The sequence below is a fragment of the Coregonus clupeaformis genome, unplaced genomic scaffold, assembly GCF_020615455.1.
Source record: "Coregonus clupeaformis isolate EN_2021a unplaced genomic scaffold, ASM2061545v1 scaf1752, whole genome shotgun sequence".
NCBI classification, from domain to species: Eukaryota; Metazoa; Chordata; class Actinopteri; order Salmoniformes; family Salmonidae; genus Coregonus; species Coregonus clupeaformis.
Genome location: NW_025535206.1, coordinates 18573 through 42314, shown reverse-complemented (window position 1 = coordinate 42314; position 23742 = coordinate 18573). Strand labels below are relative to the sequence as shown.

The 23742-nt window shown below is 42.0% G+C and overlaps 2 protein-coding genes across 2 annotated transcripts; both read left to right on the top strand.

Annotated features, from left to right (window-relative positions):
* The first annotated feature begins 619 nt into the window (after positions 1-619).
* LOC121532652 (trafficking protein particle complex subunit 5-like) lies at positions 620-2976 on the top strand. The gene is made up of 3 exons (XM_045218717.1): positions 620-691; positions 1274-1546; positions 1808-2976. The coding sequence occupies exons 2-3, from the start codon at positions 1277-1279 to the stop codon at positions 2102-2104; spliced, it is 567 nt and encodes a 188-aa protein (XP_045074652.1). The 5' UTR covers positions 620-691; positions 1274-1276; the 3' UTR covers positions 2105-2976.
* Positions 2977-3279: 303 nt separating this feature from the next.
* On the top strand, positions 3280-22278 carry LOC123487508 (mucolipin-1-like). Its single transcript, XM_045218715.1, has 14 exons — positions 3280-3513; positions 12825-13096; positions 13354-13521; positions 14005-14161; positions 14989-15070; positions 15391-15487; positions 15719-15818; positions 16346-16452; positions 17242-17391; positions 17581-17682; positions 17768-17890; positions 18356-18562; positions 19416-19546; positions 19863-22278. Exons 1-14 carry the CDS (start codon positions 3468-3470, stop codon positions 19897-19899), a joined length of 1779 nt encoding a protein of 592 aa, XP_045074650.1. The 5' UTR covers positions 3280-3467; the 3' UTR covers positions 19900-22278.
* The last annotated feature ends 1464 nt before the right edge of the window (positions 22279-23742 follow it).

The following is a 23742-nucleotide window of genomic DNA, read 5'->3' as shown; positions in this document are numbered from 1 at the left end:
GTAGTAGGCATACACTATAATCAGTGCATGTATGCTTTGTCAGATGACAACAACGTTCCTGACTCATGACATTAGTGTCCCATGACAGGTGGTGTTCATTGGCTTATGAGGTTTTGGTGGTTGGGAGTAAAGGGAACAAAGTTTATCACCCTTGAGTGACTGCTACTTTGAGAATTGCAGCCAGTGTCTGTTTGTTTTTGTGGGTTTTTTCTATCCCCAAGCCTCTTGTTCCCTATGTTTATTTTCTCTTTGTGTCATTAGGAAAAACAGCCATTATGTGGTCCTCTATAGCTCAGCTGGTAGAGCACGGCGCTTGTAACGCCAAGGTAGTGGGTTCGATCCCTGGGACCACCCATACACAAAAAAAAATTATGCACGCATGACTGTAAGTCGCTTTGGATAAAAGCGTCTGCTAAATGGCATATTATTATTATTATAAATGGGACAATAGTGGCCTCTTGGATGACAATTAGCTCTTTTTTTATTATTATTAGTATAGGTTTAAAAAAATCCGTTTAAAATAGTGATTTATGAAAACTGTAATATTTTTAATAATTGTTATCAATACCATAATGTTTAAACGGAAGATATTTCAACATTAACATCGTGATGTATGACTGTGACGTTTCACCCGGAACAGGAAGTAAAATGTGTTTGCAAATTGTGCTGCTAAGAACAACAACAGAAATTGGTGAGGAATATTAATTTAAATCATTTTATGAGAATATTTGCTATGTTTATTTCTTCGTGCATGTTTTATTGTTAACTTTCCACAATGTGTGCTCATTGAACGAATTAATCCTTGTTTTTATTCATATTCTGTTAAAAGAGTATCTAGCTAGCTAACGTTAGCTAGCTTAACATCACTTAGAGCCAGCTAGTAGCAGTGCACGTTTTCTGATGTGTTGAAATGGATGGATGGTTGTCAGAACAGTCATTGAGTGATGTTTGGTACAAATGCCGCGTTCAAAATAACTGGGAACTCGGAATTCTCTGACTTCCGACTATAGTGCGTTCAAGACAGCTGGGAACTCTGGAAAATACTAGCTCCGACTGGGAAAAATCGTTTTGAACGGTCAACCAAGTCGGCAACTAAGAGGGCATCCTTCTAGAGTTCTGACCTGAAGATCACTAACGTCATCATTTGACCTCGTTTTTTTCATCAGAGTTCCCAGTTGTCTTGAAAGCACCATGCGCTGCTATTTTATTTTACACCAACATGCTGCTGTTGTTGACAGTCACTCACTCTCCTCACCTTCCCCTCCCCGTGTAGAAAATGGAGACTCGCTTCACCATGGGCAAGTCTGCGATTCTAGAGCGCTCGCTCACCCGACCCAAGACTGAGGTCAGCGTGAGCGCATTCGCCCTACTCTTCTCTGAGATGGTGCAGTACTGCCAGAGTCGGGTGTACTCTGTGTCCGAGCTGCAGGCACGCTTGGCAGACTTGGGTCAAGGCGTGGGGGCCAGCCTGCTGGACGTGCTGGTGTTGAGAGAGAAGAATGGAAAAAGGGAAACCAAAGTGTTGAACATACTGCTCTTCATCAAGGTATGATCAAGAGAACATTGCACATTGTGTGTTTCACATACTCTACTTTTTCATTAGTGTAATAACAACAAATGTATAACATTATACTAACATTCACATAACATTAGGCTATAATGTAATACCAATAAAGCCTAGGTATACATGGCTCTTGGCTGTAGCAGCGACTTGTCCTCCACTTCAACAAACCTGGCCTCTGACATAAGCATAAACACAAACAAACCTTCACCTTTCTCTGCCTTCCGTTCCCCCTCGATTCCTCAGGTGTCGGTTTGGAGGGCCCTGTTCGGCAAGGAGGCAGACAAGCTGGAGCAGGCCAACGACGACGACAAGACCTACTATATCATTGAGAAGGAGCCCCTGATCAACGCCTTCATCTCGGTGCCCAAGGAGAACAGCACGCTCAACTGTGCCGCTTTCACCGGGGGCGTGGTGGAGGCCATTCTCACACACAGCGGCTTCCCCGCCAAGGTCACGGTGCACTGGCACAAGGGCACCACGCTCATGATCAAGTTTGACGAGGCCGTCATCGCCCGAGACAAGGCACTGGAGGGCAGATAGGATATATAGAGTTGAGAGGTAGTAGGAAGTGTGGATTGAGATGTAAAAGGGATGTACTGTATACCGTATTGGCTGTATAATGTATAGTGCTTCCTTTCCTATGTCCTATTCATTTTATTGTCCTGACAGATGTGGGAGATGGGAGAAAGTACTCACTTTAACTTCCCTATCTGTTGGCAAGGTCAATGTACGTACTTGAATATTGCTACGTGGGTGCAGACAGTTTTTACAACAATGCATCAATTTGTGTACATAGTTACAGAACTTCCCTACTATGACTAACCCACTATAACTACGACATTATACTTCTTCCACTGCCGTAAATGAACTTTATGGCAGTTGCAGAAGGTACACAGATTTTATTCAGAAACGTTAGCTTTAATCGTTATTTTACCTATTCGGTGCATTTGAATCAGTGAGGACAATGACATAGAACAAGGAAAGGAAGCTAGTTGGAAGTACAGTATTCATTCATTCAAAGGACCTACTCTAGAGGCAGATGAAAGGGAGGAGTAACAGTATGGAAAGAGGAGTGTGGATTGGGCAGCTCAGTGATGTGCTAGTAGTTCACTGATGAAAAAACAGAAATGGTCACAATTGAATGCGCTTTATCCTGGACTGATTGTTCAGCAAGATGTAGTTTTTGTAAAATGGAGTCCTCTGATTTAACAGAATTAGCTAGCACTGTACAATGATATGCACTGCAGTCTTATTTGTAATATCTTATGGGTGGGAAATGTTACAATGCTCCCCATTTAGACATTACACATCATTGTGTCATTGTAAATATATGTGTGGCTGCTTTAATGTCCACAACTTATTTGGTGCTTGTATATTGCTTTGTCAAATTGAAATAAATACTGTAATACCTGAAATAATGCCTTTGTATTTCATTGAAATGTCAAAGAAATGTAATGTTTAAATTGACCATATGGACCAGAAATTCCATGAGAATAAATACATTGTGTCAATAACATAGGTCTCAAGTTATACATAATTAGATGTTGTGCTTGGTATGTGTTTTACTATTGTCTGCAATTAAATGTTGGCAGGAGGCTGCAAAGAGACGGTAAAGTTGAAGTGGGAGAAAGAGCTGAGAACAAGCGCCACCTTGTGCAGTCACATGATGGTACATGAGTCACGTGATCTCGTCTGAGGACCCGACTCATGTTTTGTCCTGATGCTGAACCTATGCAGTTATTGCAGAACGCAGAAAAACGTCGTCCTCATGGCTATTTTCTCGGACAGTTAACTTTACGCCAACAATATACTCGCGTTTTATAACAGCTTTTATTTGCCCTATTTATTCTGAGACAGTTCAGATTTTATGTCGCATATTTATTCATAGTTTCAAAAAGTTAACATGGCTACAGCAAGCGGCAATTGCAACCACGGCGGCGCGGGTTCAGGTATGTTGAGTTGTTTACAAGTCATTTTCAAGAATATTCTGACAACATGTTACTTTGTAACTTTTTGTGTTTTAAGTGGTTTGTTACATTGTTGCATGCCTTCCATTGAAAGGAGGGCCCTGAGTATATTCTGCTTGTGTAACGTAGCTCTACAGTGGGCTGTCTTGTCTTGCCAATCATCTCCATAAAACAGACATCTAATTTTAGGGACAAAGTTAGTGGTGATTGATCGTGAATAAATGCATTAGTAACATTGTATAACACAGTAACATTGTATAACACAGTAACATTGTATGAGGTTGACGCAGCAGTATCAACAATGTTTTGTTACAATGTTTCCAAACACTGACTGGAAGAAGCGTTATTGCAGAAATGTGTACCATCCACTCTCTTTAGTCAGTTATCACCAAAATGTATTGTTTTTAATCATGTGATCGCTGTTGCTGGACAAATCATGCAGCTTAGATGTGTCCAATATGAGTCTTTGTGTGTGTGCTATTCCTGAATCATGAATGATGCATTATTTCCCATAGAAACTAGTAGCCTATCCATTCAAAGAACCAAGATGTTGATCGTCACAATGGCACAATTATTATTGTATTTTTTACATTTAATAGATAGGGGAGAGTGGGGTAAGTTTTTTAAAAAGTAGAGTATGTAAATATTCATTCTAGCAAATATATATACATATAATTTATTTCAGGATGTTGTGTATGCCTGTAAATAATCAGAATTCATGTAAATATTAGTTTTGAAATCATAGCTTGTCCAAAAAAAGTGGTCTCTTGGCACAGCTGACCACGGGTATGGGGTAAGCTGAGCCGTGGGACAGGGTAAGTTAAGCCACCTACAAATTATCACTACCTTTTTAAAAACCATGTCCAAACACAATTCAAAACAATCACAATAGCTTTTTTTTGTCTTTTAATCATTTTACGCATCTATTAACACAGTGTTAGCACCTAACAAACATTTTGTATATTTTAAATACTTTTAACATAAGCCAGGCCCTGGTGTTACCTCATATCCCAGCGATAATGCCTTGCATTACTACGCCTGGGAAGAAAACACTTCAATTTGCTTAACTTGCCATTGGCTCAATTTACCCCATTGCCATTGGCTCAACTTACCCCAAGGCAAACACAACTACAAGGATGTACTTTCATGCTAGGTTTAGGGCCTCATATTAAAGCTTATAGAGACCCCAAATGATGTATAGAACAATCTTTAAAATATCTGCTTTGGTTTATATGCAAGCATCATGAAACCTCTAACACAATCAATTCATTTGAGTTGGTGAAAACCTGTTTGTTCGACCTAACTTGCTTACCACTTTTTCCATGTGGTTTCTTCCTCCACAGACTCCATGAAATCATGACTTCTTCCTAAATATTTGGTCAAATTATACATTTTGTGTATGGTTTCCTAGAAACAAGAGATGGCTCAACTTACCCTTTGGCTCAACATACCCCACTCTCCCCTACAGACATTCTGGATGAAATAGGCAAAGATGGTTGGCTTTATGTTGACATGCTGCTGACAGAGTTGGCCAATAACAGTTTACACTTGTCAAGTTTGGGGTAAGAAATTATACCTGATGGCCACTTAAAGCAAGGGACATTTTAGCCTTGAAATTGTTCTATTCTATCCCACCATTGCAGTCAATGCTGTACTTCAATTCTCATGAGTCTTGATTTAAGCATTTCCCCTAAATTTCAGGGTTCGTTCTATCCAGGATCCTTGGGACTCCAATGGGGTGAAGTCCGATCCCGTTTAGACTTTTCCTAAATTCTAGAGCGTTGGAAGCTGAAAGAAACTATTGTTTCATGAGCCCCCTCCAAGACCCCAAAGACCCTGACTACTCTTGCTCCCTCCCATCACCATAGCATGTCTGCCACATTTAAACCAGACTGACCCAGGTTCTCCACCTACCATACTCTGTGATAACCTCCCTCCACTCAGTTTCATAACTTCCTCTCACGTGTCGTAGTCTACGGTGCCCATATGACTGTGGGCATAGGCTTTCACTTCTGCACTTCTCTGTGTGTGGTTCAGGGGTTTTGAAAATGTCTTGTAAGCACTCAAGCAGTTATCAAGCATTTTCTTTCTCATGCCGTAGTATACTTTAAACTCATTGTTTACAGTACTTCATTTGTGGTCTCATACATGGAATATTATGAAATTATTCACCACACCTTTAACAAGTGATGTGGGGCCATACTTGCGAACATTAGAAACAGTTTAAATGTAAATCTTTTCTCCGTCTCAAAATCTGCATCAGCCAATTACAAATGTTGACATAGTTGGACGTGACCGGAGATACTGGATATAATGACGAGATGCGTGTCTCCGCCGTAACAATGGGATTCGTTGTCCTCAGAGCGGAACGGCAGGCTGTCAAGCTCCCGCCTATTCCTCTCTTTGGATTGGTGGATACATCTCGTTATTTGAATACTTTTTTGAATTTTCGATGAGAGGTGTTGATGTCAAATGCCTGTATTCGATGGAGAGTGAGATAATATGCTATCTTCAAGAATACACATTGACAGTCTAGAATTTCAACGGGGACAACTCCGAGATAGTGTTTTTTTCTCAAAGTTGCCGGGATGTCAGGTGCATCACACTTCTATCAGTACACTTGTAACAACCAAAGCATTATGAAACTTCTATTAGATCAAATAAGCCTCATATATCTAAATAGCAATAAAAAAAATGTGACTAAATTCGACATTCTCTCATTTCCCCACATACAAAACTCCTCACTTGCTTAATAATGAATGATCTGCTTATATGGACAGATTTTAGGCGGAGTAAACCCTCTCGCTTCGCCTCTTCCTCCCTGACGTGACTGAACACTTTTTCATGAGAGCGTCCTTAACATAAGTCACACGGCACCATCTGCTAATCAAAGTTACTAAAACACGCACAAAAGTTCAATTGGACAGATAGCTCACAGTGTTGCGAGCCAGGTTTCTGGTCATTTTTCGCTGTTTGCGATGTTCAAATCCCAGGTGAATTTTTCCTTTGAAATGTAGAATTACATTTATTTATTTTTACATATTGTGTTTTGAAGGGTTCGGCTAAAACCGTGTTCAGACCCCTTGGCTTTTTCCACATTTTGTTACGTTACAATGCTAAAATGGATTAAATGTTTTTTTCCCTCATCAATCTACACACAATACCCCATAATGACAAAGCGAAAACGGGTTTTTAGACATTTTTGCAAATGTATAAAAAAAATACAAAACCGAAATACCTAATTTACATAGGTATTCAGACCCTTTGCTATGAGACTTGACATTGAGCTCAAGTGCATCCTGTTTCCATTTATCATCTTTGAGATGTTTCTACAACTTGATTGGAGTCCACCTGTGGTAAATTCAATTGATTGGACATGATTTGGAAAGGCACACACCTGTCTATGTAAGGTCCCACAGTTGACAGTGCATGTCAGAGCAAAAACCAAGCCATGAGGGAATTGTCCATAGAGGTCCGAGACAGGATTGTGTCGAGGCACAGATCTTGGGAAGGGTACCAAAAAATGTCTGCAGCATTGAAGGTCCCCAAGAACACCGTGGCCTCCATCATTCTTAAATGGAAGAATTTTGGAACCACCAAGACTCTTCCTAGAGCTGGCCACCACTGATGTTTCAGTTATTGTTTTGTTTATTTTTTTTAAATATTCTAAAAACCTGCTTTTGCTTTGTCATTATGGGGTATTGTGTGTAGATTGATGAGGGGGGGGAAAAACAATTTAATCAATTTTAGAATAAGGCTTTAACCTAACAAAATGTGGAAAAAGTCAAGGGGTCTGAATACTTTCAGAATGTACTGTAGTTTAACGTTACTGTTAGATAAAAAACACCACTTAATTTCTTATGTAGGCTACACTTACATGTACAACGTTTTCTATACATTACTATGAGGGCTGACCCCATTTAGTCGACTGGTTTGGTCGACCGTGATTTTCTTTTTTGTAGAGCAGTGGCAAATATATTAAAACAAATTATGGCACAAGAGACACGTCTGATTCAAGCCGGTCTGAGTGGACTAATCCAATGTGGAGATGTACACCAGTATCACCAGTAGTACATTTACCGTTAATTACCATCATTTTTAATCTACAATGTTTGATTGGTTATGGTCATTTCTGTTAATGCATTCAATATATTATTATTACAGTCTTACCGTTGTCATTGTCGGAATGGACACGTTGTTTGCAGAGTGCATAGCCTAGGCTACACTTGTGAGAAACAAGTTTTGGTTTATTTCATTCCATTTACGAGTTGTCAATTCTGATTGTCTTAACTCACCATCACTGTGGAGCTTCTCAAAGTAATTTTTTCTTTGCCTCAAACAGCAAGTAAACAAAGTCTGTTTTTACATCCATTGAGAATGACAATAGTTCCTCAACGTAGCCTATTTGAAAAATCTTTCCAGCTCTCTTCCTTTCGATTAGCCTACCACTCAGCATGAAAGGGGAAAAAATGTAATGCTCTGATCCGGTGGAAACGTCATAAAATAGGCCTACCTGATTACTTCTTATACCTTGCACAAAATAGCCTACAGCTGTGTCTGTCTGTCCGGAGCTCACTGGCAGGAAACTCTGAGGACCCAGAATATTTTATGTGATTTATAGAATATTTACTTTCACCAGGATATTTTCTACCTGCGGGCTGCAATGTTTTAATTGTTGGCTTTATGTAGACTATTTTTACATATTGGCAATGGCAATAGAAGTTACTTTTAGATTTGTATCATTTTCATTTAGAATTTTGATTAACCACATGACATTGATTTTGAGATATGAAGACATTATTATAAATTAAATTAAACTGTTCCACCAAAATGTGCATATGTAAATCATAACTGGCACAAATATTATTAGAAATGGCAGGATAACTTGGCACTCCAAATGGAAAAGGTTACCGACCGCTGGTGTAGCCTATTACCGGCAACTTCAGGAGCGTAATGGCAGAATCTGGGAGGGCCAGCAGCAGCGGGCAGCGGGAACAGGTTTTTCTTCTTCTGGTTAGGACATATTGATCTCTGGCTCCCTCTTTAGTAATTTGTGTGTCTTCATTTTTAATTGCAGTGCTTAAATATCAGACAAGCTCAGTAGCCTGCATAGTTGATTTTATTCAAACATGGAAAAATACACGTTTTAAAATGTTTACCAATATATTTGTCGAAAGAACAGACGACTCTCGGTCGCCCAATATTTTTTGAAATCGGTGACAACCCTAATTATTATAATCATCCACTTCGTCACATATGCGTTTTGGATCAGACATGAAGGACTGTTTTTTTTCCTCAACAAAAAAGCTTGTTGCGAGGTGGGCTCAAACCCATGGTTAAAGTGCGCTATCGATTTCGAGTCAACCGCTTTAGCAGTGTGTGCCACATAGAAGCAATGGTAATAATGGTACATTACTTGTTTTTTTCACGATGTACGATAAATGTACGTTGTAAGGACCACATTTATCTTTTTTACATGAAAGCACATAGATATGTGTGAAACAGATGAGAAAAAGCGTTAACATTTTGTCTAATGTTAGTACTAGTAGCTAGTAGCCTAGTCAAAGGTGCATCAATGCAATATTGGCACATGACATTGTTACACACGAACGGAACAAAAGTAAACTTTGAATTTATAGGTTTAAAATATCCCTCTGGTGTCCAGGGTTGACCTATTTTAACAAATGCCATTGGTTGGTGGATATAAAGTCTAAGATCTTTTATAGGCTGATGCAGAATTTGTTACAGGAAATAATCACTGTCAGCTGGTGAGGCTAGCATAGGGCTAACGTGTGCCAGGTTATCTGATGGGACCAGCTACAATGTAGCGTTCTATCACGTGCAAGTAAATCAACAATTTTAATTGGCTGATGCGCATTTTGAGACTGAGAAACAGTTTAAAGTTAAATAATAGCAATAACAAAAAGTCCACCTCATAACCATGTCCTCTCGCCACAGGAGAAAATAGAAACAGCAAATGGAGATCACCCATAGTTAAGAGTTGACAGAGAGGTCGAGCAGCTTTGCTTGTTTACTGGTTCCAGTGAGGTTGCGAAGTGTAGCCTACTCTCCCTGTGTGGCCCAGTGCAGACTGATAGCTGCTGATCCATTGTAGTGATACAGAGATACTGGCAGACTGATGGTCACAGTGCTGACTATGACTGACGGACAAGATGCAGAGTTGTCTATTAAGCCTTCTCTACCACACCATCGACTGCCCTGAACTGGAAGAGCAGGATTTTTCAGCGGATTTATTCAGTTTGATTGACTCTATCTCTTAGTGCGGCTTAGTGAGACAATTGCTGTCGGCCTTGATGGCCGAAATGCCCCATCAAGATCTGTCAATTTCTTGGCTCAGGCTCCTATTGCTGGCACGAAATGTTACATAGTGAAATTCTTTCAGCACAGGTCTGAATTGTTTTTGACTGGGAGAGTCACGCAACTGCTGTCATGTCTGTGAGTGTTTGTGACCTTGCAAGGCTCTGTGTGTGCAAGTTGATATACTGTAGGTAGGTCTTCCACCCCTAGATAGGCTTCTCTCATTCACTTGGCCGAACTAAAGATCATTAGATATGCAGGTGATTATTGTGGATGGCTTACAATAGGTCAATATTCCTAGACAGTCATGCACAGTAAACATTGAGATATCAACCTTGCCTCACACAATCCTACACACACATCACAGTGATTCTCTCTTCTGCGTCCGTCAGACCAGATTTTGTGTCTTCTGTCTGGTCTGCGAGTTCTGGTAAACTTACATCCTGGTGACCCAGTTCATAACAGCAGTTCATTTCCAAGTTCCACTTCCTTTTTCTCCATTACTGCTGAACTAGCTCTTTTACCGTCCTCTCACTGTCAACTGCGTTTATTTTCAGCAAACTTAACATGTGTAAATATTTGTATGAACATAAGATTCAACAACTGAGACATAAACTGAACAAGTTCAACATACGTGTGACTAACAGAAATTGAATAATGTGTCCCTGAACAAAGGGGGGGTCAAAATCAAAAGTAACAGTCAGTATCTGGTGTGGCCACCAGCTGCATTAAGTACTGCAGTGCATCTCCTCCTCATGGACTGCACCAGATTTGCCAGTTCTTGCTGTGAGATGTTACCGCACTCTTCCACCAAGGCACCTGCAAGTTCCCGGACATTTCTGGGGGGAATGGCCCTAGCCCTCACCCTCCGATCCAACAGGTCCCAGACGTGCTCAATGGGATTGAGATCCGGGCTCTTCGCTGGCCATGGCAGAACACTGACATTCCTGTCTTGCAGGAAATCACGCACAGAACGAGCAGTATGGCTGGTGGCATTGTCATGCTGGAGGGTCATGTCAGGATGAGCCTGCAGGAAGGGTACCACATGAGGGAGGAGGATGTCTTCCCTGTAACGCACAGCATTGAGATTGCCTGCAATGACAACAAGCTCAGTCCGATGATGCAGTGACACACCGCCCCAGACCATGACGGACCCTCCACCTCCAAATTGATCCCGCTCCAGAGTACAGGCCTCGGTGTAAGGCTCATTCCTTCGACAATAAACGTGAATCCGACCATCACCCCTGGTGAGACAAAACCGCGACTCGTCAGTGAAGAGCACTTTTTGCTAGTCCTGTCTGGTCCAGCGACAGTGTGTTTGTGCCCATAGGCGACGTTGTTGCCAGTGATGTCTTGTGAAGACCTGCCTTACAATAGGCCTGCAACCCCTCAGTCCAGCCTCTCTCAGCCTATTGCGGACAGTCTGAGCACTGATGGAGGGATTGTGCGTTCCTGGTGTAACTCGGGCAGTTGTTGTTGCCATCCTGTACCTGTCCCGCAGGTGTGATGTACCGATCCTGTGCAGGTGTTACACGTGGTCTGCCACTGCGAGGACGATCAGCTGTCCGTCCTGTCTCCTTGTAGCGCTGTCTTAGGCGTTTCACAGTACGGACATTGCAATTTATTGCCCTGGCCACATCTGCAGTCCTCATGCCTCCTTGCAGCATGCCTAAGGCACGTTCACGCAGATGAGCAGGGACTCTTGGCATCTTTCTTTTTGTGTTTTTCAGAGTCAATACAAAGGCCTCTTTAGAGTCGTAAGTTTTCATAACTGTGACCTTAATTGCCTACCGTCTGTAAGCTGTTAGTGTCTTAACGACCATTCCACAGGTGCATGTTCATTAATTGTTTATGGTTCATTGAACAAGCATGGGAAACAGTGTTTAAAGCCTTTACAATGAAGATCTGTACAATTATTACAACGTTTCTTTTTTTGCTGAGTTTATATGGTCCACATTTCTCTTCTAAGTCTGTTATTATTATGTGTTCGTTTGGAGGACTCAGGTTGAATTCAGCTTTCACCAGCAGTCTCTTCACTGAAGGTGCAAATATTTTAGGTTTTTATTACACCTTTATGGTTTATGTTATCGACGACATCAATCAAAATGTGTAGCATCGCACCTTGAAGCTCTGCTCCTTTGACAAATGACTACCTAGTCAGACGGGTGTAGTCGCATAGCAGTAGCCCAACCATCTCTGGAGTCTTTTTGCATCTTCCAGCCATCTCCAGTGGTGTGTTTCTGTCATCCTTGAGTGGCAGAGCTGCCAGCCATAGCACACCAGTCACCCGCTTCTCTTCCTCCAGGGAGGCTGTCTGTCTCGCCCGGCCCAGCCCAGAGCCTCTGATCTGGGTGTTTTTTTTAGTAAGCTGGCCTGTGTCACCTCCAGGGTTTTACTAGATAGAGACGTGATGAAGGATGACTATATGAGGTGAGGGAGATTAGGAAATGTAATGAATGAAAGCTGCCAAAACTAGTACAAGAGCCGTCACAAAAAGAAAGAGACGTGTGTAACATTACAACACGTAGCCTATTCATCATTATAAACTGGGTGGTTCGAGCCCTGAATGCTGATTGGCTTACAGCCGTGGTATATCAGACCGTAAACCATTGGTATGACAAAACATTTATTTGTACTGCTCTAATTACGTTGGTAACTAGTTTATAATAGCAATAAGGCACCTCTGGGGTTTGTGGTATATTGGCCATATACCACACCTCCTCGTGCATTATTGCTTAAGTACGCAACTGTGTCAACGGTTCAAAGCCACAACACTGGTTAAACAGTGTTCGGGCTCACAGAGGAAATAGCACTAATATGGAGTGCCGTTGCGGTGCGCTATTGCAGATTACATTGGAGTTTTGCTCAGTTATCCACTGACTGTTCATATTAGTCAGACTCACTATCCTTCTGTCATTGCTAACATGTTTTTTCTTTCTTTTTCTTCCCTTGCTCTTTATGTCTCCGTCTCTCAGAGAAGGACAGGTTGGTTTCCTCTCTGTCACCTCACGGCTACGGCTCCAGCGACAGCAGCGGCAAGCATGTTCACCACAGACCCAGCCATGGCAACCCCCAGTTGCCCACGGCGAATGCGGGGGGCTGGCTGGGGGCGGAGCAGGAAGAGGAGGCCCTGCGCAGGAAGCTCAAGTACTTCTTCATGAGCCCCTGTGACAAGTTCCACGCCAAGGGCCGCAAGCCCTTCAAACTGGGCCTGCAGCTGCTCAAGATTGTCATTGTCACCGTGCAGGTAACTACACACATCGACTCCCCCCATGACAGCCGCTATTCTGTTTCATATGTACTTTGAGTGTATGAACAATAAATGTTAAACGCCCTCATGGCAAAGCTCAGGTTTTATGGCGGGACCAACAACCTGAAGTCCATAACAACTGACAATTTGTTTCATATGGGTTATGTTATAGTTGTAGAACAGTCACTTTCCTTCAATAAAACACCTTTCTGACTCCCTCCCTCCCTCCCTCCCTCCCTCCCTCCCTCCATCAGCTGGTGTTGTTTGGCCTCAGCAACCAGATGGTGGTGACGTTCAAGGAGGAGAACACATTGACCTTTAAGCACATCTTCCTGAAGGACTATGACGAGGGCTCCGACGACACGTTCGCCGTGTACACAAAGAGTGATGTCAATGAACACATCTTATATGCCTTAGACCAGGTAACAGTCTCTAATGACACCTGGGTCATGTTCATTAGGGCATGCAACGGAAAATGTTTTTAAAAGGAAAATGTTAATGAGAGTTTCAGGAAATCTCTCCGTTTGGTACCTAATGAACAAGACCCGGCATACAGACTGATATGTAAACATGTCCATGCAGTGCAAAGAAGGACCACATCTCATCCCCTTCATGATTTCATCCTCAACTTTCAACTAAAAGTCTCCAACTCTTAGGCCCTGTTTGAATATTTAGAATGTATCCTTTCCTGCCTGCATCATTTGAAGTAATCACAGATCTGAGCGAGTTTGATTGGTGAAAGCGGTAGTGTGGAAACGTTCACTAGTTACGTTCACTAATCGTCCACTAATCCGCATAGAGATCAGTGCTTACCTCAAATTATGGAGGAAAGAGGGAGGAGTTATTTTAAAATATTAGAGCAGGGCCTTATTCTCCATCCTTGTACCCTTCCTCCTCCCGCACAGTATTTGGTGCTACCCGAGACCACGGTGGGAAGCTATGCGTATGTCTATGGGGTCGGGGTGAACGGGAGTGCCCTCTCTCTCTGCCAGCAGTACTACAAGAAGGGCAGCATCGATCCCGCCAATGATACCTTCAACATTGACCCTCATGTTATCACAGGTACGTGGATATACTTTCTTGCATTATGCCAGCGGTCCCCAACCCTGGTACTAGAGCTACTGAGTGTGGTGCGTCCCAAATGGCACCCTATTCCCTATGGCGTGCACTACGTTTGACCAGGGCCCAAGGGCTTTGGTCAAAAGTAGTGCACTTCATAGGCAATATGGTGCCATTTGGGACTCTACCTAAATGTAGTTCTGTTCCAAAACGCCTGATTTGGCTCATCATTCTTTTGATGATTAGTTGACTGGTTGAAAAAGGTTGAGTTTTGTGCCAGATTTGAACAAAAGCCTGCACGCCTTGTAGCTTTTCAGGGCCAAGTTTGGTGATTGACCATTGCTTTATGCCCTAGCCTTGTCTAGCCTGAAGTTAAGTTATTTAATTTACTGTAACAATGGGGACTACCCAAAGAGTTGCTAAGCTGCTTATTTCCAGTACCATGTCATATTTTCAGTAACAATTCATCGTAACTGTATCGTTTTTTTTTTACTAAACATGTGTATAAGTACTGTATTGTTCCCCAATCATGTGAATGTAGCAGAAAGCTCCACTTCCTTATATGAGCTGACACTTGAGACAATACTACTGACTAAAAGGGAAACACATTAAACAATAAAAATCACCTGGTATTGAAATGGCCTGCCCTTTGACTCTTGACATGATCACCAGAACAGAATAACCATAGACATATAATTACTAGAACAGATGTTTATTTCAGTGTAATGGTAATTCTATTTCAATGTAATTCTATTTCTATAAGGAAAAACATTGACAGCCCCTGAAATGACTAACTTCTCTCTCTCTCTGTCCCTCTGTCCTGTTACTAGAATGTGTGGGGGTTAACCCTCTGTCGGTCCCTCAAGCGCCTTTAAGCATTGACTACAAGAACTTTACCCTCAAGTTCCACAAGTAAGGCTTCATTTTTCAAATGTCTTTTCAAATGACTTCGGGCTCCCATGTTTTCTGTCTGTCTACAACTAAGATAGATGGGACATCCATCTTTGTAGTATCTGACTGTTGACAAGTGATTGTATCTCTCACACACATCCACAAACTGTTTACACACTACCTATAGCCCTGGGTTATGTTCATTAGACGCCAAACAGAAACTAACAAAAACAGGGAGGGTCTACCTTGACTTGTCCAATAAGAAACGTTTCTCTTTGCTTTCACTTTGACACAACCCTGGTATCCCTCTTCATTTTTTATTTTCACTCTTTATTGTCTAGACTCATAAACGTGACGATACAGTTCCAACTAAAGGCCATCAACGTTCAGACCATCATCAACAACGAGATTCCTGACTGTTACACGTTCTTCATAACGGTGATTCCCTCCCCCACCACTTCCTGCAAATGGTCCTACCCAGTCTGTGACTCATTGTAACCTTTTTAGTGTTTAGTAGTTGCTGTGGAAACCTGTATATTAGAGGTAACCTATAACCTGTTTCTTATATTATCCCTTGAAGAGTCTGCCACTGTTTTTTCTATGTTTAATTTTAAGTGCTAGTACCTGTATCAAAGTCTGATCTGTTGTTCTTTCCATCTGTTTCTACAGATAGTCCTGGACAACAAGGCTCACAGTGGTAAAGTGAGGATCAGTCTGGAAAACCAGGCTTTTATAAAGGAGTGTAAAGACCCCAGTGTGTCTGGCCATGGTGAGATAGAGACGTTTTTTTTTATTAAACATTTATTTCACCAGGGTAATATTAATTAGAAACCAAACGGGAGAAACGGACTGAAATGTAGGGACTACCTGAACGTCTTCCGTTGGCAAAGTATTTTTCTACGGTGTGCCCTAATTATTATGACCCAAGAGAATCTCTTGAGGTTGAAAACCAGTTTTATTCGAGAGAGACCTGGTAAGAGAGTCAAAAATAAATAAATAAAAATCAGCGTTTGCAAAGGTCAATACAAAACTACACACATATTGACCAAACAGAAATTAACCGGTACAGCTTGTACCACAAGACAAAGACTATGTAAACACTAAGCAATTTCCCCTATCGCCATCTTCATTTGACCTCGTAAGACATTTCTAAACGTCGCGTAAGAATTTTCACTTAGTCACGCATTGATGTCAATGTGAAAGGTTGACTTAAGTGGAAGTAAGGATTCACCCCAATGTTTCTACTTGATTAAAGCCACTGAATTCTCTCTCTTTCCTTCCCTCCCTCCCTCTCAGCGGAGAACCACACGCGGCTAACGTTTGACGTGGTGGTGGCGATCGTTTGTATGCTGTCCCTGGTGCTGTGTGGCCGCTCCATACTCCGAGGCATCAGACTACAGGCCGTAAGTTACTGGGAGGTAGAGGGTAGGAAGAGACAAAGTGGTTAGAAGGAGGAACATCCAATCTAGTGGTCCTCTATAGCTCAGTTTGTATAGCATGGCTCTTGCAACGCCAGGATAGTGGGCTCGATTCCCGGGACCACCCATACGTAAAATGTATGCAGGCATGACTGTAAGTCACTTTGGATAAAAGCGTCTGCTAAATGGTATATATTATCTGAGAACATACTGTAGATACATTTGTTTGCTTGTTATAGGGTTGGGGAGTAGGGTGGAAGAAATATATATATATATATATATATATATATATATATATATATATATTTGTTTGTTGAGTGGATTGGCATTCTTTGAAGTGATTCCACTTTTGGAGTAATGTTCTGCAACACTGTCACGATCGTCGGGAAGAGAGGAGGACCAAGGCGCAGCGTTGAATGCGAACATATTTATTTATATAATGATCACACGATCAAAAACAACAAAACGATGACGTGACAGTCAATGGTCAAACACAAACCAACACGAACACGAAACCACAATGAATGAATGCCTAACGGCTACCTAAGTATGACTCCCAATCAGAGACAACGAGCTACAGCCGTCTCTGATTGGGAGCCACCCTGGCCAACATAGATATACAACAACTAGAACCAACACACATGAAAACTCACACCCTGGCTCAACATACTAGAGTCCCCAGAGCCAGGGCGTGACAAACACGAAAACCGAGAATGTGTGAATACTGGTCTTTCCAGTAGGGCCACCCAACTCCTCTCTGTCTCTGGGTAACAGGAGTTTGTCGAGTTCTTCAAGACTAACCTGGGCCGGAATGTAAGCTGGGATGAAAGGATGGAATTCATCAATGGCTGGTACATCCTGCTCATCATCAGTGACGTCCTCACCATGATCGGCAGCTTCATCAAGATCGCCATCGAGTCTAAGGTCAGTCCCCCTCTAGGGGACTTTTTCTCTACTGCTCAGAGTAGAATAGAAAAGCTTTATTTTTCCCAGAGAAAAATGCTAAATAATTATTTAAAATCGCCAGCCAAAACATTCTTCTCAGTTTGGGTAATGACAAAGACAGTTGTGCTAAGCTCATGAGGCATTTATGAGTTGTATATCTCCCTACAGAATTTGTCATCGTATGATGAGTGTGGCATCCTGTTGGGGACCTCCACCTTGTTGGTGTGGGTCGGAGTCATTCGCTACCTCAGCTTCTTCCAGAAGTACAATGTAAGTTGCCTACAGTATACACACACACACACACACATTAACTATGACAGTGATTCACCCACACTCCTGGCTCTCTCCCTCTCAGATCCTGATCGTGACCTTGCGAGCTGCGTTCCCCAACGTAATCCGGTTCTCCTGCTGTGTAGCTGTGATCTACCTGGGCTACTGCTTCTGTGGCTGGATCGTGCTGGGGCCCTATCACGTCAAGGTACAGACTGCCACCATTTTGAAGCACAGACAGAAATGCTAACAGAAGAAGATGTAGGCCAATAACAGAGTGGGCCGGCAAATTGATTGAAAAGGAATGAATCTGGAGGGGGACACCCCATATGGTTCAGTGATGATTGCACAATTGTGCATTGTGGGATTTTACACAATAATGACGTACTGTGATAATAATATGTGATTTGTGTATTATTATAATTCAATATTTACTGGCCCTTATGGATGTAATTTTATTTTTTATGTTTGTGTGTGTACTGAATCCTCAATAATTTTGAACCAATTCACTGTTTATATCATACAGTGAGAAAGGTCATGTTAAGTCATATGGTTGTCTGTGTAATTTAGGTCTCTCTCCCTATCGTATTCAATTCATTAAGCTGTATTGCTATGAAATACATGAGACGTAACTGTTTCCCTATCTCTCTCCCTCACTCTCTCCCTCCGTCAGTTCCGCTCTCTCTCCATGGTGTCGGAGTGCCTGTTCTCGCTGATCAACGGCGATGACATGTTTGTGACCTTCTCGGAGATGCAGGAGAGCAGCATGCTGGTGTGGGTGTTCAGCCAGGTCTACCTCTACACCTTCATCTCCCTCTTCATCTACATGGTGCTCTCGCTCTTCATCGCCCTCATCACCGGCGCCTACGAAACCATCAAGGTAACAATAAAGGGCAACATTTTCCTCAGGCAAAAGAGCACAGATCTGTGTAAAAACAAAAATAGTAAAACTCATAATCTGCTGTGTGATTTAATTAGAAGATGTTCTTCAACGATGTACGTTTATAGAGACCAAGGTACAGCCAAGAGTCATGAGACTTTAAAGCCCTTTATCTAAATATTATCTATGAAGGAAGTTAGAGGTCATTTCTCAAGCCATTGCTAACTAGCGTTACGGAAGTGACTGGAAGACTATAATATCTACTAGCATGCTTGCAGTTACCCTGAACTTCCAGTCATTGCTCTAACGCTAGTTAGCAATTGCGCTAAGTCTAGTTAGCAACTTCCTTCAAACTGCACACCGAGACATAAAAATAGTATCCACGAGTTCATCTGACTCTGGGGAAGTAGATAAAGGACTTAATTGCCAACATCCCGAAGTATCTCTTTAAACGGACTCTAATCCAAATGAATGTAAAAGATAAGCACTGTATAATTTCTTATTTGGTGCTTGTCTTTTACATTCATTTGGAGTTGAGGCGTATAGCTGGGTTTACACAATAACTTCTGTGGGATGTGGATTCATATTTAGAGTTGCATTCCTCATAAAGAACAGTCATGTTCACTGCTCATAGCGGTACAAACGGAAGCCAATTACAAACAACAACACCTAGTGAAAGCCAACCGATCATGATACACACAGTGGCAGCATCCCAAATGGCTCCCTATTCACTATATAGTGCACTACTGCCCTGGTCAAAAGTAGTGCACTACATAGGGAATAGGGTGCCATTTGAGATGCAGAGAGTGAGTAACCTAAACATGGATGCCTGTTTCCTCTCCTGTCCCTCCAGCACCAAACCCAGGAGCCCTACCACATTACGGACCTGCACGCCTTCATCGCAGAGTGCACTGACACGCCCAGCTCGGGGAAGTTCCAGGGCCTTGAGACCTCGCCCTGCTCCTTCTTCTGCTGCTGTGACCGGTAGGTCAGAGGGCACAGGTCAAGACTGAAGTTAGCGGTCAAGGCCGGGTTCAGAAACCACCCTCCAGCGCCTAACCTCTTCAGTGTTTGCAGATCTGAAGGAGTCAGATGGGTGTAAGATGATGGTGATGGCTCCACCTAGCCTTGATGGGGATGGATTTTAGTCTGTAGAAATGAACAGCAGTAGATGCTACTTGAATAACCAGACAATAACAGATGCATTCACTGTTATCCTTTCTATCATGGTTGAGAGACGTTAAAATTTTTCTACATGTGTATGTGCTATCGTGTAAACAATGTTTGTTTCTTCCCTCAGAACGACAACATACGAGGATGTCCTTTTGGTGAACTGACTGGGCTGGGGTGTCTGGACCTACAGCGCTTTCTGCTGGCCGGAGTGCCACACTGCATCCAGATTTTCATTGTCGTTACCATCAAATCTGGGTCAGACATGAGCACGTACTTGAATGAGGAACCTCAGTTCAACCATGTACAGACAGAGGACTATGAGCTGAAAGCCTAGTCTTTTTTGAGTGGATTCATTGAAGAGACCGCCTGCGTTTTGTGAATTTTATAGGGATGTTGCACAGTAACATACAACTCAACACAGCATTCCCCACACAGAAAGAGAACAGTATTTTGCCAAAATCTGGATATACGCACGCAGTGCTAGCACAGCACTCTTCAAAATCCATACTTGCTGAGGGCCATAGTGCAATGTGGAATGTCTTGTTAGCACTAATGCTAACGTTTAGCTGTTTTTAATTGTTTTACATGGGTTTTTAGGTGTTAAGTTGCACAAGGGACAAGAACTGGAACTGTACAAAGCATGTTTTTATTATATATATATATATATATGTCAGAAGTTCTGGTTATATATGAAGGGGATGACAATGACATGCATACTTCCTACTAGGCCAGAGACTGCTCTGGAGGAGCACTTCCACTGTCCCTAAGGAGAGAGCACTTAAGCCCAATTTACATGACTCACACAAGAACGTTCTTGCCCTGTCATGAGGCGCAAGCCCAGCAAGAACTGCTGAGAGCAAGGCTGGCTTCGTCGCAGCGCTTTGGGTTACCACCGTTGCACTCAGAGTTCAAGTAAGTGGAACTTAAACCCTGCACTGCGCCTGGACCCAATGGCTCACTCAGTGGCCTTTCATCTTTGCTCAGATGTACATATACTGCCCAATAGGCTGTGTTTAGACAGGCAGCCCAATTCTGATATTTATTCCACTAATTGGTCTTTAATCACATCAGATATTTTTCAGAGCTGATCTGATTGGTAAAAAATACCAATTAGTGAAAATAAGATCAGAATTGATCTGCCTGCCACACCCAGGTGCTGGTGCTGGTCACCAGGAACAGTATCCATAGAATTGTTCTATAGTTTGTTGGACACAGAAAGAGATGCAGTGCATCATCTCAAGCACACCTACAGTACCAGACGTTATAGTAGGTGTTAATCCGAAGACACAGCACACAGGGTAAATGTCAGGACTATTGTTGATTTGTACGTGTCAAGTTGTCCTGTTCACGATGCACAAATGATGCTTTTTATCGCTACATGCTGAACACCGCTTCATCAGAGTTCATTTGAAAGGGGACCAGCAGTGAAGTAGTCAAATCCTCTCTGAATCTCAGAAACCCACTAACGCACTACCCATCATGGCACAACATTCCGGTCGCAATGGAAATGTGACTTTCCAATTTTGCCTGACCTAAATGTAACTTCCTTAAATGAGGAAACTAATGATGGGAAAATGGAGAGTTCATCTATTTTTTGTGAATTTTAAAAGGCCTAAGCTCCAGTCATGGACAATATGGATGGAGAAGTGCAGATATTTGCGAGCACTGCAGTAATGCCTGTGATGTTGACCCAGAAGAATGCTCTTACATATGTTTCGTTCCCATTCTGTTTTATGTCTCATAATGATGTCTAGTTTAAAACGAACGATTGCTTTGTCCTAGTGAAAGTTTAAAAAAATATATATATTTTTTTTTATGTTGGATTGTTTCTGTATCTAGAGAAAAACGCACAAGGGGAGTGTGGTCTTCAAGTTCAGGCTCCAGAAAGGGGTCATGCATTGAGCTTTGTACTCCAATCGATATTGAAGGAAAAAAACTAAACGTTTTTAATATGTTATAGGCCTGCTTCCATTTTGGTCCCTAGCTCCTTCTAAACGGTGAACATTTTAGCGTTGATAGATTCCAAAGAACCTCACAATGTGTAGGAAAAGTTGAATGGGAATGGCGCCACCTAGCCTCCCAAATAGGCTAAAAGCAGAGCTTTCACCATATAACTTTCACTTACCCAGTTCTTTAGGATCTGAGAACACCAAAGGGCTGGAGGCTACGAGAAGTGGCTAGGGGCCGTAATGGTACTGGGCCATAGCCTGTCTGTCGGTTAGTGAAGAGTCATGTAGCTCTTATTTTAATGGTCATATTGTACATTTAAATTAAATGTATGTTCTTAACTAAGCAGTACACACATAGGATTTGTTTTTGGCCTTGCGTTTGTATATTGTAGTATTAGACACTTAGATGTCCTGTTCGAGCAGTCTGTAGACATGTATACAGTTAATTATGTAAACTTTTCTATGTTGATCTTACTTGAACATTGTTTTGAGTATGTTGGATCTCTGTGCCAAACTCAGTATGATGCCAAACCACTGATAATTAAATGCCTGTCTGTTTTGTTCATGTTTGAGTTACAGTGCCTTGCAAAAGTATTCGTCCCCCTTGGTGTTTTTCCTATTTTGTTGCATTACAACCTGTAATTTAAATTGATTTTTATTTGGATTTCATGTAATGGACATGCACAAAATAGTCCAAATTGGTGAAGTGAAAAAAAAAAAAAACTTGTTTCAAAAACATTTAAAAAATAAATTAACGGAAAAGTGGTGCGTGCATATGTATTCACTCCCTTTGCTATGAAGCACCTAAATAAGATCTGGTGCAACCAATTACCTTCAGAAGACACATAATTAGTTAAATAAAGTCCACCTGTGTGCAATCTAAGTGTCACATGATCTGTCGCATGATCTCAGTATATATATACACCTGTTCTGAAAGGCCCCAGTGTCTGCAACACCACTAAGCAAGGGGCACCACCAGCAAGCGGCACTATAAAGACCAAGGAGCTCTCCAAACAGGTCAGGGACAATGTTGTGGACAAGTACAGATCAGGGTTGGGTTATGAAGAAATATCCTAAACTTTGAACATCCCACGGAGCACTATTAAATCCATTATTAAAAAATTGAAAGAATATGGCACCACAACAAACCTGCCAAGAGAGGGCCGTCCACTAAAAGTCACAGACCAGGCAAAAAGGGCATTAATCAGAGTGGCAACAAAGAGACCAAAGATAACCCTGAAGGAGCTGCAAAGCGGAGATTGGAGTATCTGTCCATAGGACCACTTTAAGCCGTACACTTACGGAAGAGTGGCCAGAAAAAAGCCTTTGCTTAAAGAAAAAAATAAGCAAACATGTTTGGTGTTCGCCAAAAGGCAGGTGGGAGACTCCCCAAACATATGGAAGAAGGTAATCTGGTCAGATGAGACTAAAATTGAGCTTTTTGACCATGAAGGAAAACGCTATGTCTGGCGCAAACCCAACACCTCTCATCACCTGAGAACACCATCCCCACAGTGAAGCATGGTGGTGGAGATGCTGTGGGGATGTTATCCATCGGCAGGGACTAGGAAACTGGTCAGAATTGAAGGAATGATGGATGGCACTAAATACAGGGAAATTCTTGAGGGAAACCTGTTTCAGTCTTCCAGTGATTTGAGACTGGGACGGAGGTTCACCTTCCAGCAGGACAATGACCCTAAGCATACTGCTAAAGTAACACTCGAGTGGTTTAAGAGGAAACATTTAAATGTCTTGGTCAAAGCCCAGACCTCAATCCAATTGAGAATCTGTGGTATGACTTAAAGATTGCTGTACACCAGCGGAACCCATCCAACTTGAAGGAGCTGGAGCAGTTTTGCCTTGAAGAATGGGCAAAAATCCCAGTGGCTAGATGTGCCAAGCTTATAAAGACATACAGTGAGGGAAAAAAGTATTTGATCCCCTGCTGATTTTGTACGTTTGCCCACTGACAAAGAAATGATCAGTCTATAATTTTAATGGTAGGTTTATTTGAACAGTGAGAGACAGAATAACAAAAAAATCCAGAAAAATGCATGT

What these genes read in the sequence shown, in the direction of transcription:
- LOC121532652 (XM_045218717.1), top strand. Translation starts at nt 1,277, where the DNA reads ATGGAGACTCGCTTCACCATGGGCAAGTCTGCGATTCTAGAGCGCTCG. An exon ending in ACATACTGCTCTTCATCAAG is followed by an intron (nt 1,547 to 1,807) that starts GTATGATCAAGA and finishes TCGATTCCTCAG; the next exon opens with GTGTCGGTTTGGAGGGCCCT.
- LOC123487508 (XM_045218715.1), top strand. Translation starts at nt 3,468, where the DNA reads ATGGCTACAGCAAGCGGCAATTGCAACCACGGCGGCGCGGGTTCAG. An exon ending in AGATCGCCATCGAGTCTAAG is followed by an intron (nt 17,392 to 17,580) that starts GTCAGTCCCCCT and finishes ATCTCCCTACAG; the next exon opens with AATTTGTCATCGTATGATGA. An exon ending in GCGCCTACGAAACCATCAAG is followed by an intron (nt 18,563 to 19,415) that starts GTAACAATAAAG and finishes CTGTCCCTCCAG; the next exon opens with CACCAAACCCAGGAGCCCTA.